The sequence below is a fragment of the Gossypium arboreum genome, chromosome 5, assembly GCF_025698485.1.
Source record: "Gossypium arboreum isolate Shixiya-1 chromosome 5, ASM2569848v2, whole genome shotgun sequence".
Lineage (NCBI taxonomy): Eukaryota > Viridiplantae > Streptophyta > Magnoliopsida > Malvales > Malvaceae > Gossypium > Gossypium arboreum.
Genome location: NC_069074.1, coordinates 19,106,172 through 19,124,681, shown reverse-complemented (window position 1 = coordinate 19,124,681; position 18,510 = coordinate 19,106,172). Strand labels below are relative to the sequence as shown.

Below are 18,510 nucleotides of genomic sequence, written 5' to 3'. Positions count from 1 at the left end.
ATTTTTGCCTAATATCCGCTCATAGAGGTGAAAGCATAGGTCAAGCCATTGAAAAATGTCTTCGAGATTGTGGAATTGAGAGGGTCTTCACTATTACGGTTGATAATGCATCCGCCAATAGTGTTGCCATTGAATATTTGAGAAAGAAATTGAATCATCGAAATGCTTCTGTTGCAAATGAAAAATTTATTCATATGAGATGTGTTGCACACATTCTTAATCTCATTGTGCAATATGGTATTAAGGATGCTTCTATGTCTGTGGATCGAGTTAGAGGTGCTGTGAGGTATATAAGAGCATCACCATCGAGGTTAACAAAATTCAACCAACGGGTAAAAGAAGAAATGATAGATAGTAAGGCTCAATTGTGTTTAGATGTGCCAACTAGATAGAACTCAACATATATGATATTAAAGGTGGCCGAAAAATATGAGCGTGCATTTAAATCATATTTACGTGATGACCATAATTTTTTTCTTGACCTTACTGCTGGAGATGGAGTTCCTATATTTGATGATTGGGATATTGTTCGAAGAGTTATAAAAGTATTAGAGCCTTTTTATCATCTTACACTGAAAGTGTCCGGATCTTTGCATGTTACCTCTCATTCACTTTTTGAAGTATTGACAGATGTGCATTGTCTTTTTGATGGGTGGCAAGATTGTGGAGATCTAGAAATAATTTCTATGACTTCCAAAATGAGAGAAAAATATAATAAGTATTGGGGTGAAGGAAACAAGATCAACATGCTAGTTTACTTGGCGGTCATCTTTGATCCACGATGTAAAATGAGTTTTTTGGACTTTGGGGTCAACTTGCTTTTTCCTAATGTTGCTAATGACATTATGAAAATGATTGATAAAGAATTGCATTGCTTGTTCAATGAGTATTCTTCTAATGCCGGGAGAATTCAATTGTTTGAAGGTAGATCTAGTTCTTTGACAAATCTTTGTAGTTCAATGGAAATAGATTAGTCAGAAATGAAAACGGGCTTAGCCAAACAAAAATACCTTAAGAAGAAGAAACAAGTTGGATTAGAAAGCAAATCTGAGTTGGATAGATATTTGGGTGAGGATGAAGAAGTAAACAATTCAAGTTCATTTGATTTACTGTTGTGGTGGAAAATGAACAGTCCTAGATTCCCTATTCTTGCACAAATGGCTCAAGATATTCTTGCTACTCCTATTTCAACGGTTGCCTCGGAAAGTGCATTTAGCATGGGTGGACGTGTTCTCGATAGTTTTAGAAGTTCTCTAACTCCTCTCATGGTCGAGGCTTTGGTTTGCACACAAGATTGGCTTCGAAAATCTAATGATGCCTCAATCTTGAAGATTATGTTGATGAACTTCAAACTATGGAAGATGGTAATACATAAATTTTAATTTATAAAATAAGCTTTTGTGTTATTTATATTAGTAATCATTCCCATAATTTAACTAATACTTTTGTTTTTAAATTTGCTAGACTTATCCAAAATACCCGAAGAACAAGAAGGTAATATACTTAGTATTAGTTTATAAAGGTAAATGTTTATTTAATTTATTTTTGTGAACATTTTTCATCATTTAACTAACTCATTCAATACTTTTACTAGATGTTTTAAGATTATCAATGCCATTGTCATCGATGTTTGAAGCACAAGAAGAAACTTAAACTAATGGTTCCTGAACTGATGTGTTATTGTTATTAGTTTGGTTTGGTTTGTTATTTTTGTTGGTTAATTGGACTTTTGTTGTGTTCTTTTTTTGTTTATTTGTTTGAACTGGTGTAGGTTTCTATTATATTTTGGACTTTTACTTATGTTTTTTTTTATTATAATGTTGTTGTTTAGTTTGACTCATGTTTTTACTTGACTTTTACTTATGTTTTTATTATAATCTTGTTGTATTGTTTTTGTTGTTTATTTGGACTCATGTTGGTTATTTAGGTTGATGTTGTGTTGTTTTTATTTATTCACTTATTTATTTCAATTTCTTGTTGTATGATCATGTTTAGAAATTTTAAAGAAAATTATTTTTTTGAAAATTTTAAAGAAAATCATTTTTAAAAATTAACTCGAACAAATATATTTGATTCGATTCGAATTTCATCTCACTCGACTCGATTCAAGAAAATTTCAAATAAAGTTAGGATGATAAAATTAGATTCGAAAACTCGATTAACTCGAAAATTTTTTATTCGATTCAACTCGATTCGATCGAATGCTCACCTCTAGCCGAAACACATATACATTTGTACAAAGGCTTTCATCATTCGAATAAAGTACACGTTTGATATAAGGTATTATACTCGAATTCCATACCTCAATTACATTCGGCAATCACACATCATTAATAATAATATCACATCCAAACATGGCTACCCTTAGGTTCTAATAATCACAAATGGTGAAACCTCTTTCATCACCCATGCAACATGGTACATTGATCATAAATCTCATTTAACATGTTATAATTTCATATCCAATTCAACTTAGCTATACTAGCTATATTTGGTTTATAGTATTAATTCATTCTCACTCGGCATATTAGCTAAATAAAAACAACATCCTCTTAGCTATTTTCATTTAATCAATAAGTATATGAAATCAAATTAAACACTTAAGAACTTACCTTAAATGTCGTCGGACAACTACGAATCGACTATTCCATTTGTTTCGTTTTTCCCTTTTCCGAGTTAAGTTCCTTTTGCTCTTGAGCTAGGTAAAATAAATCGGTTTGTTTAATTACTTAACTAATTTATTTAGATTCAAACATTAACAATTTTTCTTAATAAGAAACAGACGACAACTCATTAACAACCATTCATTCACATCTTTATTCTTGATTACAATCGGCCATTATAACATATACAAATGCATATTAACCACTTTGACCGATTGTCCATTAACCACTAATTTATATACATAAATTTTACAACTCAACTCATCCTTCTCCACATTATTTACCTTAATTCACATTCAGAAATCATAGAACACATACTAACAATTTAACGTTACAATTCAAATTTTCACACACCAATAAACACATTCGACAAAACTTCATTTCAATTCACTTTAAAACACCAACAACTAAATTATTTCTTGGCACCTTTATCACATTTTCACAATTGGTATAACCATGTTACCAATCTAATACATCAAAATTTACTTATCCAAGACTACATTCAGCATATATATATTCACATAAACACAATAGCCGATTGTTATTTATCATCTAATTCGACTTTCAATAACCCCAAACTATAAACAATATTCAATTCCCTAATTAAGATATCAATTGACAACTTCACAAACAAAGATTAACAAGCTTAGGGCTCATCTAATAACCATTTATAATTTAAAACTTCAAACGTTTGAAATCTAACATTTTACCCACATGGCTGAATACATGCTTTGCCCCAACTAAGGAAATTTATACACTCACAACTCCATCAATTCATTTTCCACTTAATTACATCAATTCAAAGCTCAATTTAATAAGAACATGCTTAATTTAAATAAAAACAAATTTCCTTTCCCAAAAGCATATATATATACGGCAACTTCAACTTCATACCTCTCAACAATGAATTCAACTTAATCACTCATTAACATTACACTCATTCAGCCATCATATAAGCAAATTTAACATCTAAACAACACATTCCAAAAGCTATCAAATTATCACAATTTAACAAATTGCTGAATGCACATATGTTCAATAATTTATGAATTTAAACCATGGGTTAACTATACAATGCACTTATCAATTTAATTTCATAAACAATTACATAAAAATCACATTAACATTGTAATATCCCGAAAATTTTTACAGTAAAATATTATCCGTGATATAGTAAAATAAGGAAATAAAGTCACAAAAAGGGAAATTTTGAGTTATGACAATATTGGGAAGTATATTATGGTATATTAATTCAAGAAAGGACTAAATTGTAAAAGTGAGAAAAGTTTTGTTGCACAAGAGTAAATATTCAAAATTTGAGGGGTTAAAGTGTAAATATAAAAAAGTTGAAGGACCAATAGTGTAAATATTTTAAGGGTGGAATGATCTAGAAACTAAGGAAATTTGATGAATTAGGACCAAATTGAATAGATGAAGAACTATGAGGGAGTAAATTGTAATTTTACCAAATTAAATGATGACTCAAGGATGGAATTTTAAAAGATAATGAAGCGCAAAATGGTTAATTGGAAGAGAGAGAAATCTAGAAAGTAATAATGATGCTAGAGATATTTTGATATTTTATAATTATTTAATTAGATAAATATTATTTTATTAATATTTTATTATTATTTTATTGGTATATAAAGAAAGAAAGATGAGAAATTCTCATCCATATTTCCCATGCACTAACGTGAGAGAAAGAGAGAAAGAAAGAAAATTTTACTTTCTTTACAATTTGGTCCTTTTACCAAAAATTCACAATTTTCACCCAAAAATTAAAAGAATTTCCATAGCTACCAAGAGAGAAAAATGTTAAAGAGACTATGGGAAGTTAGAATATCAAGTTGGATTCAAGAAATGGAAGCTGAAGGAGAGAGAAAATCAAGATGAAGATTGAAATCAATAGAACAAGGTAAGAACATCATGATTTCAATATATTTTTAAGTTTGATATTATTGAAAAAGCATGGAATTAATGTTAATGTAGAGTTTCCTTACATATGGTCCTATGTTCTTGATATGTTAGTGAAGAGAAAACAAGAGAAAGTGGTGAGAAATAGTGTAGAGAAAGAAAATAAGGGTGTTATAAATATGGTAAATAATATATTGCACTAAAACAGTTTTGGATAGCAGCAGTAGTATAATTTTGAAAAATCACCAAAATTGTATAAATCGAATTATAGGATGAATAAAATATGAAATTAAAACTTATTGAGTTAGTTTCTTATATAATAAATTATGTAAGCAATGGAATTATAATTCATGAGATATAATAAATTTTATGAGACAAGGTCAAAATGATTTCGGGTTCCCCTATTCTGACTTTGAAAAATCATCAAAATTGGATAAAAATAATTATGAGCTTAAATTTATATGTTTAGAATCCTGAATGAGTCTATTTTTAATAGAAACAAACAATAACATCATTTGAATTCTGTACAAGGAGATAATTAATTTTTAGTGAAGAAGGGTCAGAACTATCAGACAGCAGAACAAGGGTAACTTTAAAGAATAAACTGTACTTGTTGGCTAAACCAAAAATTATGAAAATTTTATGGTAAGAATATATATGAGTCTAGTTTCAGGGAAAATTATAGGATCTTAATTTTGAGTTCTATAGCTCCATATATGAATAATTTCGTGACTATGACACAAATGGACAATTTGAATATTCATAATAGTAAATAATTAAAAAATATAGATAATGTTACTTACAAGTGTTTTATATACATTAAGGATGTGGAATGGAGAGGAGGAGGGAAACATATATGAATATTCATTTAGCATGACTAATTTGCTTATTTTAGGCTTAGGGACTGAATTGAATAAAAGTAAAACTTTATGGGTAATTTTGTAAAAATATCAAAATGACCAAATTGCATGAAATGGATTAATTTTATTATTTAAATTATAAAATTGAATGAAATTATTAATTTAGTTCAAGATAGGGGAAAACATGTTTTAGGGATTAAATTGAAAAGTGTTGAAATTATGGAAAATTCTGACATTTTATAGAATTCATGGATTGTTATCAATATGTATGAGAATAATATCTGGAAATAAGGACTAAATTGCAAGAATTTTATTTTCCTGACCCTAAGGATGAAATCGTCATTAATTAAAAAGTTTAGGGGCAAAATGGTGAATTTTCCCAGAGCATTAATTAAATGCATTATAATATGAAATGAATGAAAATGATGATCAAATTTATTTATAAAGAACCGGACGACTCAAATATGAGACTTGATCGTGGAAAAGAAAAGATATCAGATTAATGAAATTATAAACACAAACAAGCAATGAGGTAGGTTTGTGTAACTTGAATTGTATTTTAAATACTTGAAATATGTGGTTATGTGATGAAAATATGATTTGAATTTTCAATTCATGATAATTGATAAAATATTGCTAATACTCGATATAAATGAAAATAAATCCCGGTTGAATGAAAGGAAAATTCGATGGATCTTTGAAAAGGAATTGACGGTAAAAAGGATCTAGCCCGGACTGGTGATCCTATTCTGATATAGCCCTCCCGAAGAATACGTGTAAAATAGATTTATCCCGGACGGGTAATCCGAATTAGAGTCTGAATTTAGCCTGGACTGGTAATTCAGATCCAAGCTTATTAGAGTAATTGTCATTGCAGGGGATTTAGCCTGGGCTGGTAATCCCGACAATACTCTATGAGTTTATATTACAGGGGATTTAGCCCGGATGGTAATCCCATCGTAAGGATGAGGTTCATGAGTGTGCTCTCGATATGAAATGTGTAAGACCATGGTTGAAAGATACCATGGCAACCTGATATGAAATGTGTAAGACCATGGTTGAAAGATACCATGGCAACCTGATAAGACCATGGTTGAAAGCTACCATGGCAACCTGATATGAAATGTGTAAGACCATGATTGAAAGGTACCATGGCAACCTGATATAAAATGAATAAGACCATGGTTGAAAGATACCATGGCAACGTGACATGAAAAGAATAAGACCATGGTTGAAAGATACCATGGCAACATGACAGAAAATGAGTAAGACCATAGTTGAAAGACACTATGGCATCATGTCAAAGATAAATAAGACCGTGGATGGGAGACGCTATGACATTTATTGAACAATTAATATTCAGGTAATACGTATCAGATGACGAATGGTTATATGAAATGGTTGTGTGAAATGTTTACAAGAACTAGTCATATAGAAATATATGTAGAAAATAGTTGTATGAAATAATTATGAAGATAGATAAACGAAATAAGTATAAGTACGTGGAATATAATTTATGTTAAGTTTGATATAAACTATTACCGGAATAAATATACATAAAATATATGGAAATGATGGAGCATGAAATATTGATATAATGAAATGAATAATATATGCTTATGAAGGAACAGTAAGAGTATGATATGTTTCATGACATGTACATATATGATTACCTTTGATATGTTGATATAAGGAAATTATGTAAGTTGAGACTATTATTAAACTCAAGTGTGATATGTAGAGAAAATAAGTATATCAATGTTGAATTTAGATGAAATATGTGCAAGTATACTAACAATGATGTTGTTTGACGCTTAGACAAGTGCCAAACTATTGATTGAATGGTATCATGTTTAATTATAAGGAGCATTGAAATAGTAAGTACTTAGATGAAAATAAAATTTAAGATTTAGCGAATTTTTTTTTATAATCCCGATTTAATTCCGGTTGGTTTCTAATGTATGGATGGGGCTTCGAGGGCCCAATAGAGAGACGTTATGATTATTTTCAAAATATGAATAATAAATGACTCAGAATTATCTGAAAATGTTCAGTAAACTCCGGTAATGCCTCGTACCTTATTCAGGCAATGGATACGGGTAGGGGGTGTTACAAACATACCTTTGATTTATGAAATAACCATGGCCGAATGCCTTAGCTTCTTCTTCTATTTTTCTTTCACTAGTTACGGCAACGGGGAAAAGAAAGATGAACATACATTGTTTTTATCACTCTTTTCTTATTTTAATTATTCTTTATTTCATAATATAAAGCCATTAACTATTATAATGCTAAAATAAAATGCATATATTATCTATCAACCATCATTATGGCCGGCCACTATATTAAAAGTGGTCCATTTGACATGCAAGTCCCTCATGTCAATAATTCATGCATTATTTGGCCACTTTAAAAATCACCTATCACATTTTCAAGTCTTATCACATGAGTCATTTCTTATAAATTAACACATAATTGATAAAATCAAGGCACGAAATATTCACACATACAAATTCCACATACAATAAGCACAGAATATAACATCTAATTATTTTTATGACTCGATTTTGTGGTTCCGAAACCACTTTTCGACTAGGGTCAAATTAGGGCTGTCACAGAAACTCATAGCTCAAGATATGGGTAAATGATATCTTCTCATTGGCATTACATAGTTGATAAAAAGTAAATGTGGCCACGAGTCATTCGTCTTTGTAATGAACGACTTGATTACTATTTGATAGCAATTGACTTTTTATGATAGGCAGATGTAATGGTTACCATGAGATAAAATAGGATCATAATGAGAGAACGAATATTATTCTAAAGAGATTAAGATATCTTATTAGGGTAACACACTTATGATAATGTCATTGGACGTGCACTGCTTGAGTGGCTTTCGTAAGGGTATACCGTTAGGGAGGGCTCAGTCACGCTATTAAATTGGAATGAGTTCGTGACTAAATGAGTTTATAATTAATAGGTGAACAGTTGAAACTTAATTATAAATCATTTGAACCTCAATTGCATATGTCTAATTGGTCGCTTCGCTAGCTCGTTGAAATAAAAAATGCATTGCATGTTGAATCAAATGAGTAGAAATGAATAGAAATGGTGAAAATGAAGAAATGAGAAACATTTGAAAATGATTATGGGTTTCTCCAAAATGAAAATGGAGAAATTGAATTATTTGGCAATGAACGTGGTTTTCTCCAAAATGAAAATAAAAATGAAAATGAAAAATGAAAATAACTTAAAAAAGAATTCATGTTATATGTGAACTTTGATTTTGTACAATTTTATACGTGAAAATTTGTTTTGATTTAGTTTTCATAAATTAGTAACATAACTATTAAATTTACATATTGCGTGCATAAATAATTATATTTATCAAATATAAAAATAAATTAATGTATTTATTTTATTAAATACGTATAATTGAATAAAATAAAAATTTAATGTATAAATTTAAATAACCATCAAAATTTAATGCACTAAATCAAAATTTGCTTATCAAATTATATATTAAATCAAAGTTAAATATAATTTTATGGTTTATCCCTTCATTTTCAGAAACCTTAATATATCAGTCATTGAATTTGCCTATAGGGTTAAGAAAGATGTGATCGTTAAAATTACTATAATGCTTTTTACGTTGCAAGATTTCGCAGAGGTTAAAAGGACTGGTTTATGACATACTGTTAACATCTCATGTTCATTACGGGTGTTTTTATTGTGTTGCAAGTGAAACCTCCTTGATGTAAGATTCAACTGTTCCTTGTTTCTTTGGCTTTTTCAAAATTGAACTTTTTTTTTAAAAAAGGACAAAGGAAGAAACTATTCGTGACTGTCACACTACATTGATCCTCTTCTGGCGTTTTGCGAAATCGTTAATGCCTGTTATTTTTCTTAACTTGCTGGCTGTCCATATCATTCATTTAGGGAAGAAAATTCGATTTTTTTTCTTAAAAGCCAGTTGGACTTTCTCTCTGCCAATTTGCAGAAGATGTTTGTGGGCTACTTTGAATGGATATATATATATATTCTGAATTTCAACCCAAGTTTTGGAACGGCAGAAACCCTCTTTCCCATGCCTCCTCTAGCAGTTCCTGTCTTAATTTCTGAAAGCTACTGACAAGATATCTTATGTTTAAATTTAAATCTCGGAACATTTATTCGAGTTATAAAGCAGCTAAGTGGGATATTAATGTGCAGAATTGTGGACATAATCTGACTGTTTGAGGACAACACAAGTAGCTATTGTTTAACAGTGGACTTAAAATTAAAAGTGAATGTGCTATAATATATCTATGATGCTATTTTATGGAAGTAAAGAAAGAAAGAAAAAGGACAAAGGGAGAAGGGATTGACAAGACAAAGAAGGGAAGTGTTGTCGTTTTCCTAAGATCCAAGTTCCTCGCCAAGATATGGCTACAAATTCTGAGGATGGCCCTGGGAAACACCTTCACTTAAAAGATTTTGGAAGGGGTATCCACCAAAAAGAAAAACAAAACAAAATTCTCAATAAATTTCTTCAACCCCAGTAGTATGTATGGATCACATTCTTGGTAGGTAGCTGTCAGGGATGGGGGTGGTGGGGATGGTGCTTTTTGGGACCCTTTCTTGTTTTTGGTGGAAAATGAAGCTTGTCTTTTGCTAATTTCCATCTGAAAAATATATTTGCCATTTTTGAATCTGGAATAAGCATAGGTTACCAATTTTACCAACCCTACCTTTTAAGCAAGGCTGGCAATCACAGATGTGGAAAATGGTGGGTCTTTTCTTTTTTTCTATCATTTGTTTCAAATTACTGTAACTTAAAATCAGAATATAAGGTTACAAATGATCTTTAAACAGCTCCATCACATGTATTATAGAAGAATCTTTCATTTTAACTCAAATGAGATACTACCAATTTAATACGATATGCTTTTATAATGGCCTTGTATTGGAATTTGCCTCTGATAAATGGAAAATGTTTAAATGCATAGACACTCTGTCCATCCAAGGACCACTGCTATTTTTATATTAATTTTGTTAAATTTTAAGTTCCCAAAACTAATTATTGTTTTCGTCGTTTCCATGTATTATGTATATAAAACCTTCACATTCTTCAGCCAAAACGGTCAAAAGATATGTTGAAGTTTGAACAGCAATTTCTCCGCTCAGCATTGAAAATTTGTTGAGGATCAAGTGGAAAACTATGGTGGGCAGTATATATTACTAGTATGAAATACTAAAATCTACAGTGGATAAACCTCAAGAACTTACATGATGATGTCAAGGAAAGAAACTGGAGAAAAACATCACTGAAAAATAAAATAAATATATACACCAATGACTGAGGAATTTTAATTTATTTTAATGTTTTTCAGGATGTTTGCCACTGCATTGACAGGAACAAAAAAAAAAAAAAAAGAGAGTAGAATTAAAGATGAAAAGAAAAACAAGAATAAAAGGAAGGTACAAGATCCCTTTGAGATCTAATGCTTTTTTCTTTTTCTTTTCTTTTCTTTTTTTAACAAATTCCTCCCATTTTTTTCTCTCCAGAGCAGCTGCATGCAGTAGTAGAGACAAAAGCTGTTACAGTTTACCCTTTTTGTCATTCCCAGTTTCCTTCCTGGAAACCACCTGTTTCCAAGAGATTAATACAACACAAATTAGGTATATATAACATCAAATTTCCTCCTCCTTTTTTTCCACTGTGGATTGCATTATGTTCTAAATGCCAAAATTTCACGAGAAAGTGAAAAAGTAAGGATTCACCTGAATCTTTTGAACTTGTTTTCCCAGATTTCAAGAAACCAATTTTTTTGTGGAATGCTGATTTCCCCTGAAAAAAAGGTGGCATAGCTAAGCTTCAATTCAGGATACCATATCTATATATAAATGGAAGATTAGACACAAACAGGTTTAAACAAAAGGAGATGGTACCTTTATATGTGTACCCGAGAAGCCTTGTGAAAAGTCCAACAAATCTATTGAAGCTTCTTTCCTGCAGTTCTTCTGCTCATACACAAAACAATATAAATAAAAATACCATAATTACTCAATACAGTAAGAACATTGTAGTCAGGATGTGGAACTTGCCTTGGAAAAGCTTATTACAGGGGAACTGGCAGTGTCATCAAGAAAAGAATGCTGTTGATTGCTACCATGTTCTTTGATTTTCTTTTTATTTTTACTGCTTTTCTTAGCTGGTTCAGGGGGTGCAGGAGCAGAACAGAAGCTCCCATTTTCATCAAGGCATTCCTCGTAATCTTGGCAATAATGCCTTGGGCCAGAAGATGCATCCGACACCATGGATAAGTCCTGCTCCTCATCTTCAACCCGGAAGCTCCTACTAAACTTTTGACACCTTTTTTGAGAATATGAGGATTGATCTAAGTATAAGGTCCAACCCGATTCACAATCACTACCACATTTTGAAGCTGACATATCCATTTTTTTTCCCACGCTCGTTTCTCAAATGAAACTGCAACCCCTCGTGTTTGAGAAAAAAGATGAATAAAGGAAATGAATTTGTTATAGGAACAATGAAAAAAAGAAAAGAAAAAGAAAACCCTCTCTCTTTTTTTCTTTCTTGGATTTCCACATTCATGCAAACTCTTGAAGCTGTTGTGTTTATAAACAGAATGGAAAAAGAGGGTACAGCGGGATAAGACCAAACGAATCGCACTCAAATCCTAGACTCCTTTTTGTCCTTTCTTCGACCCTCTATCCCTCTTGTTTTTTTCTTATGTAAATCAATCAAATTTGCCAGTTGGCTTAGAGAGAGAGAGAGAGAGGGGGGGGGATGAAAGCAATTGGTAACAATGATGATAAGGGAAGCGGTTACCAATTCATGTATAAATGTAGTAATACAGCAGCCTGTACAAACGATGGAGCTGTCCTTTCAATAAGAAGTGCAAAAGGTGGAGGTATTTTACTGCTCCTTTAGTAGCCCCATTATGCCTTCGTTTTCCTGCATGCCTTTGGTTAGGTTGGAAGTGATAGATTGGCTTCAAACAGGGTAACAATATCACTTGAAAAGAATGTTACAAGCTGGACACTTAAATAGACAATAATGGAAACAGTTCCATTTAAAAGAGATTAGTGAATTATTAAACAGGGTATTGCATTGTCAAGACAAAACTCTCTTATGTCTTTAATACTCTATTTACTGTCAAGATTCCCTAAATGGGACCCTTTTTTTCTTGTTAAGAAAAACAAATCTTTTCATCTTCTTCACTAACTAGATTCTTAAATGCACCATCATTTAGATTTTGGGATGAGATTTTTGTTGGGGTTTTTATTCATAATGTAAAGATGATCCTACACTTTAATTTGTTTAAACCAAGTACACCAAACGTGAAACGGGCAGACATGCATGTCCCCTTGCTGAGTTGTAGCAGTCTAGCAGATTCATTTTTCTAGTAACCTATACGTTACTGTAAACTGATTAATTTTCCATTTTCTCTTCACAACAGATTATTTTATCTATACTTTTTTTCCTGTGCTACCATTGAAATCTAAAGTTAGAAGTTGGAATGCATTAAAATGGTGGGGTCTTAAGCGACCCCCATAAATGCTAGATCATTGCAATGTATTCGGCATCTGAAGAATATGTATTGCGGAAGGTAAATTTCTTCTAGAAGTATATGCAAATGCAGAAAAGCCTCCTTTGGTTTGAGGAAACTGTAGAGACTATGATTTAAGCAAATGGCTAGCAGTACTTTTTACACTTCCAATTGAGAGAGACTTACACCTTCAAAGATGATTGGGAGATGAAAAAAAGAAAAGAAGAAAGTCAAGATCTATTGATGCTTTGATATTTGATGAGTGCACACTAGAAACTCGACTTTTCCTTGTTCACCCTGTTCTAAGTCACATGGGGGGCTTTTAATCACTCATTTTTTCCTGAAAGTCATTGACTATTCGTACTGAAAAACTCTGAAACACCACTCACTTGTGAGACTCGGTCCTTAAGATTGAAAAGACTTGTAAGTCTTCTTTGGTGTTCAACATTTTGAAACTTGGGTGATTGACAATGATTTTAAGTCTGTTAATAGATTGAATCCGAGATTCCTCGAATTGTAAATTTTCTTAACGATTCGAGTTGAGTGCCCCGGCCGTCACATCAAAAGCTTGTTCAATATTTTGCTTAATCATCGGCACGATAAATGAACCAGTTTTTGGTAGGAGTGGGAGAAACCTACAATGATGTAATACAATCTGACCCGAGCATGTTAGTGATGATGGACTGAATATTATTCAGATATATGTTGTTTAAGAACAATATCTTCTCCGTTTTTAAGGTAGAAAATCCACCCTAGTACTTTTAAAATAGCTGTTCTTGGGCCCTACTAATAATGTTGAATCCTTATGGTGACCACTGATGCAATTGCAAAACGATACACTGATATCATACTGCTAAACCCACGTACGACTTCGTTTATAGTTCTTATCCCACTGTTATTTTTTATATCAGACAATAATTTCCTGAATATCTCATTACATTGTTAAAGCTAGCCTAGATTTCCCTTCTATACCTTTCGTGCATTGGTTTAAAGCAAACCAAGTAGCCAGAAACTGTATACGATAAACCAGAAACTGGGATTCAGCCTTTTTAAAGGGGAAATTGAAAATATTTGTTTAAATTTGAACTCCTCAGAATCTCGGATTATGAAAACAAATGACAGAAATCATTGGCCCTTAAATTAGGCCAAAGTTCGATGCTTGGTTTAAGAAAACAATGATTATAAATTGCCATGGAAACAAGATCATGGGGCCGCTGTAGGATCTTCTTCTGGATCAAAATGGTCCCAGTCATTAAACTCATGTGCACATGGCCTTTGGTAGTTTGTGGCCCTTTGCCAGTCCATGACTCGTAATCTCTATGCGTAAAACAAATAATCAGTTTCGCATTTGGTTTCCTGCTGTTATTGCATGCTCTGATTCAGTACTTTTTTTTTTAATATTTGTATTCTTACCCTCCTGCTTGGCTCAAAACGATTGAAGTTTCATCTAATGTAATAGTTTTAAACTCATAAGATTTGTATACAAATAGTTTGAACAAAGCTGTAAACATTGCGAGCTTTGAATTATAACCCACCTTTTAGTCCTTTACCTCAATTATATTCTGCCTAGAACTAGAATATGCAAAGACTTTGGCCAATGGCTACAATACGGTTGTTGAAGGGTATAGCAGTATGGGCTTTGAAGACAGCTTGGAATTTTCCAACAGGGTCCCCTACAGTGGAAGAGTCAAAGCAAAATTGCCAGTTGCCGTTCAATGATTACAGCCAAACACCACCCTCCCTCTCTTTTTTTTCAAAAAATATCAAACCCTCCTTACCCCCAAGATTTTACTTTCTCTCTCTCTCTCTCTCTAAATGATAATTTATGGTAATACTTTTTATGTTAGATGCAATAATTGATGCTTTTCGAGCATTAAAGTTATCTTAAGATATGTTATACAGGCACTCGTTAGGAAAAAACCAGGTTTTAATTTGCTCAAGCAAACAAAGTGGGAGGAGTCCCCATCAAACAAAAACCCAAAGTCAAATATCCCCCCATTGCCTTCTGTCTTCCAAAGAAAAATGAAGAAAATAGTTTTTTTTTTTTTTTACATATAAAATACAAAAGCTCATATGAATCCCATTAAAAGCATACGTCTATTTCAATATTTAATTTGGTTTGCACGAATGATTGTGAAATGGATGAGGCCATATTTTATTTGTATAATCTGCCTTTCTGTTTAGCAGTATCGTATATAGTATTATATAATATCAATCCCAAACTAATTTTTGTACTGACATGTTGAAATCTTGATACGAATGCCTACAAAGCTATATACTGTTCATAGTTGAAAACGAAAACTGTGACAAGATCTTCAATGTCTTAGGAGCTGCATGGCTAAAGGTACAAAGATTTAACCGCCTAATTAATGCCTCCACACTGTTTTCGTTGACATAATGGGATGTCTATGCAGAGATTTTTTTTTTTTTGTTACTTAAAGTATATTTTCAAGATATTCTTTTTGTTTTCAGAAGTATATATATTCTAATATAAAATTTTCATAGAAAAAGTTTTAAAAATATAGATTTACAGAATTAAAACCAAGATGTTTCTATTCGTGGAGCCTGTCACTGAAACAAGAAAAAGAAATCTCATCAAGCTAGCTTCAAACTCTTGGTGGTCACAATAATGAAAGCTGTAAATAAAAATAAATAAAGAAAAAGAACATTGGAGTGGACCAAATAGAAATTATAAGACGTAAATGTCATTCTCAGACTGACGACCGTCCATACCCTAAAGATTAGAGAAGCTTAAGCTCCCCATACAGCTTAGTCGGTTTCAAACTGACATGATTTATCTTTGGTTAAATTCTGCTATTAATTCCTGTATTTTTTTAAAGTTATAGATTTAGTCCTATACTTTAATTTGCTCAATTCTAGTCTTGTACTTTTCAAATTGGTCAATTTTAATCCTGACTCAATTAATAGCAATTAAATTTGTTTGGTTAAATTAAATTACTAGTCTTGTATTATGCATACAATTGTAGATTTGGTCAATATTCTCCAATTGGATCATTCTAAGTCTCTTTACTTTTAAAATCTTGAAATTTCAATCTCGACACAAATAAGAATCGTTAATACATTTACTAAATTTTAATGAGTAATATGTGGAAATAATAAGCTAACATAACATTACACATATGATAATATGCTTGGCGCATCATATTTTGGGATTAGCTAAACTTAACTTCATGAGTTTAATAGTTATCATTTGATAGATCTAAAACTATAAAATTTTAAAAAGTATAGGGACTAAAATAACTAAATTAAAATACATGGATTAAATTAACAACTTTTGCAAAGTACATGGACTAATAATAGAATTTAACATTTATCTTCATATTATAATGTAGGTTAAAATATTATATAAGTCCTACTACGTTTGCCGAAGATGTTAGGAACTATCTGGCCATATTACGTTTGCTGGATTCTCGAATTTTGGCTTTAGCTTGCTTTTTCTCATTCTGCATGTCTTCCATTTTTCGAACTTGTTCGAATAACACAACAGACTCATTCAACTCCAAAGCTCCCACTAGCACACGAATATCTTTGTTTAGACTCCACTCAAAATGGATACACAACTGCTTCAGTAGACACGAGTCTTGAGCATACATACTTACACAGACGAATTCTCGTTCGTATTCTGCTACAGTCATATCTATTTTGTTTCAGCTCCATAAATTCTCTTTTCTTTTTCTCTAAATACAACAGAATGATGTATTTCCTTTTAAACTCATCTTGGAAAAATTTCCAATTTACCCGATCTCTCGGGATTATAGATGTCAAAGTCGTCCACCATTGGCACACTTTTTCTTTAAACAGAGATATGACACATCGCGCACTATCCTCTTGGGAACACATCAACTCGTTGAGAACTCTCCAAGTATTTTCTAACCAATACTTGGTTTTTTTCTAGGTCATCATCTTTCTTGCCTTTAAACTTCTCCACCCCGCATTTACGGAGTTTTTTAATCGAAAGGTGGACTACAAATATCAGAACTAAATCCTGGTATACTGATGGTCACTAAACTAACTATAAATACGACAAAGGCAAGCGCACCTATCGAACAATAGTATAGCTATGGTGAGTAGAGAATATCGTATCCACAAGAACTAAAAGTATTAGTAATTACCGTTTTTCTATTATTTAGTCGACAATTTGGAGTGATGTGTTTTAATCTAAATTTACTAAACTAATTTAACTAAGAACGCAACAAAGAATGAATCAAGGAAATAATTGAATATTAACTAATGAGATAGACAATACCCAGGAAAGAATCCACCTAGACTTCACGTATTATTATGAATCTGAATTAAACGATTTATTCACTTGTGTATTGATCCGCAGAAATCCCTAAATTATGTTAATATCTCTTTCGAGAGTAAAAACAACTAACTTTGGGTTGATTAATTGAAATCTCTTTCTAATTAAAACCCTATCGTCATATTAACTCGATCTATGGATTCCCCTATTAGATTTATGTCGTCCTATTTCTATGATTGCAAGCAACTCCATTCAATGCTAGATTTACTCTTGAACAGAGACTTTTCTTCCACTGAAATAAGCACATTAAACATGAATTAATATTCCAGAAATATTAAAACAAGAAATAAACATACATAATTGAGAACAAGAATCAAGTATTTATCGTGTAAAAATAGACATTAAATAAAAATGATTCATTATAGGTTTCATTCTCCCTAGGTATTTAGGGAATTAGTTCATAATCCTGAATGAAAACATCTGAAAGTCAGAATAACCACTAGACAGAAAGAAACTCAATAAAACTTTGAAAGAAATTAAAATGAGATCTTCAATCTTCATGGAGATATGCTTCCGAGTTGATTTCGATAGTGTTCTACGAGTGCTTTCTTCGACCTTCTCTGATTTCTCCCTTATGTCTTCTTTTAATTGGTATTTATAAACTTTAGAATGCTCAGAAAGTCTAAAAATTGGGGTTTTCCATGTATTTGGGAAGCAGGGTGCGAAATCAACACGGGCTGGCACATGAGCGTGTGTCCAGCCTGTGTGGAAATGCCCAGGCCATGTGGCTCTTGAAAACAACTCTATTTGTCCAATTTTGGCTCATTTTCTGCTCATTTTACTCCCAAATGCTCTTCTATGTATAGAAACATGAATTAAAGGATTAGAAGCATCAAATTCACTAATTTGCATAATTAATCATCTAAAAAGGCATTAAGAATGAGATTAAAATATGTTACTTTTATAGCTTATCATATACATCCCTGGGCGAATACTCAATTCAACAAAACATTTATTCTCCAGAAGATTACTATTTGGCTAACTAACTATTAGAGTGCGCCAAAATAAACAACTTTGCGTTTATGCGCCATTAATTCGAATAAGTTAGATTTAGGGTATGACATAGAATCAATTAAATCATAGCTTTGATACTACAAAATGTAACACTCCTTACCCGACTCGATCGCTTGGTTCGAGCTATAAGATCTACATTCATTGCCAAAGGAACAACTACATATGATTATACATCATTT

The 18,510-nt window shown here is 31.8% G+C and overlaps 1 protein-coding gene across 1 annotated transcript; it reads right to left on the bottom strand.

Annotated features, from left to right (window-relative positions):
- Positions 1-10,628: 10,628 nt before the first annotated feature.
- LOC108452312 (protein SOB FIVE-LIKE 5-like) lies at positions 10,629-12,252 on the bottom strand. Its single transcript, XM_017750086.2, has 4 exons — positions 11,525-12,252; positions 11,369-11,440; positions 11,201-11,267; positions 10,629-11,065 (listed from the first exon to the last, which is right to left on the bottom strand). The coding sequence occupies exons 1-4, from the start codon at positions 11,876-11,878 to the stop codon at positions 11,037-11,039; spliced, it is 522 nt and encodes a 173-aa protein (XP_017605575.1). The 5' UTR covers positions 11,879-12,252; the 3' UTR covers positions 10,629-11,036.
- Between the last annotated feature and the right edge of the window lie 6,258 nt (positions 12,253-18,510).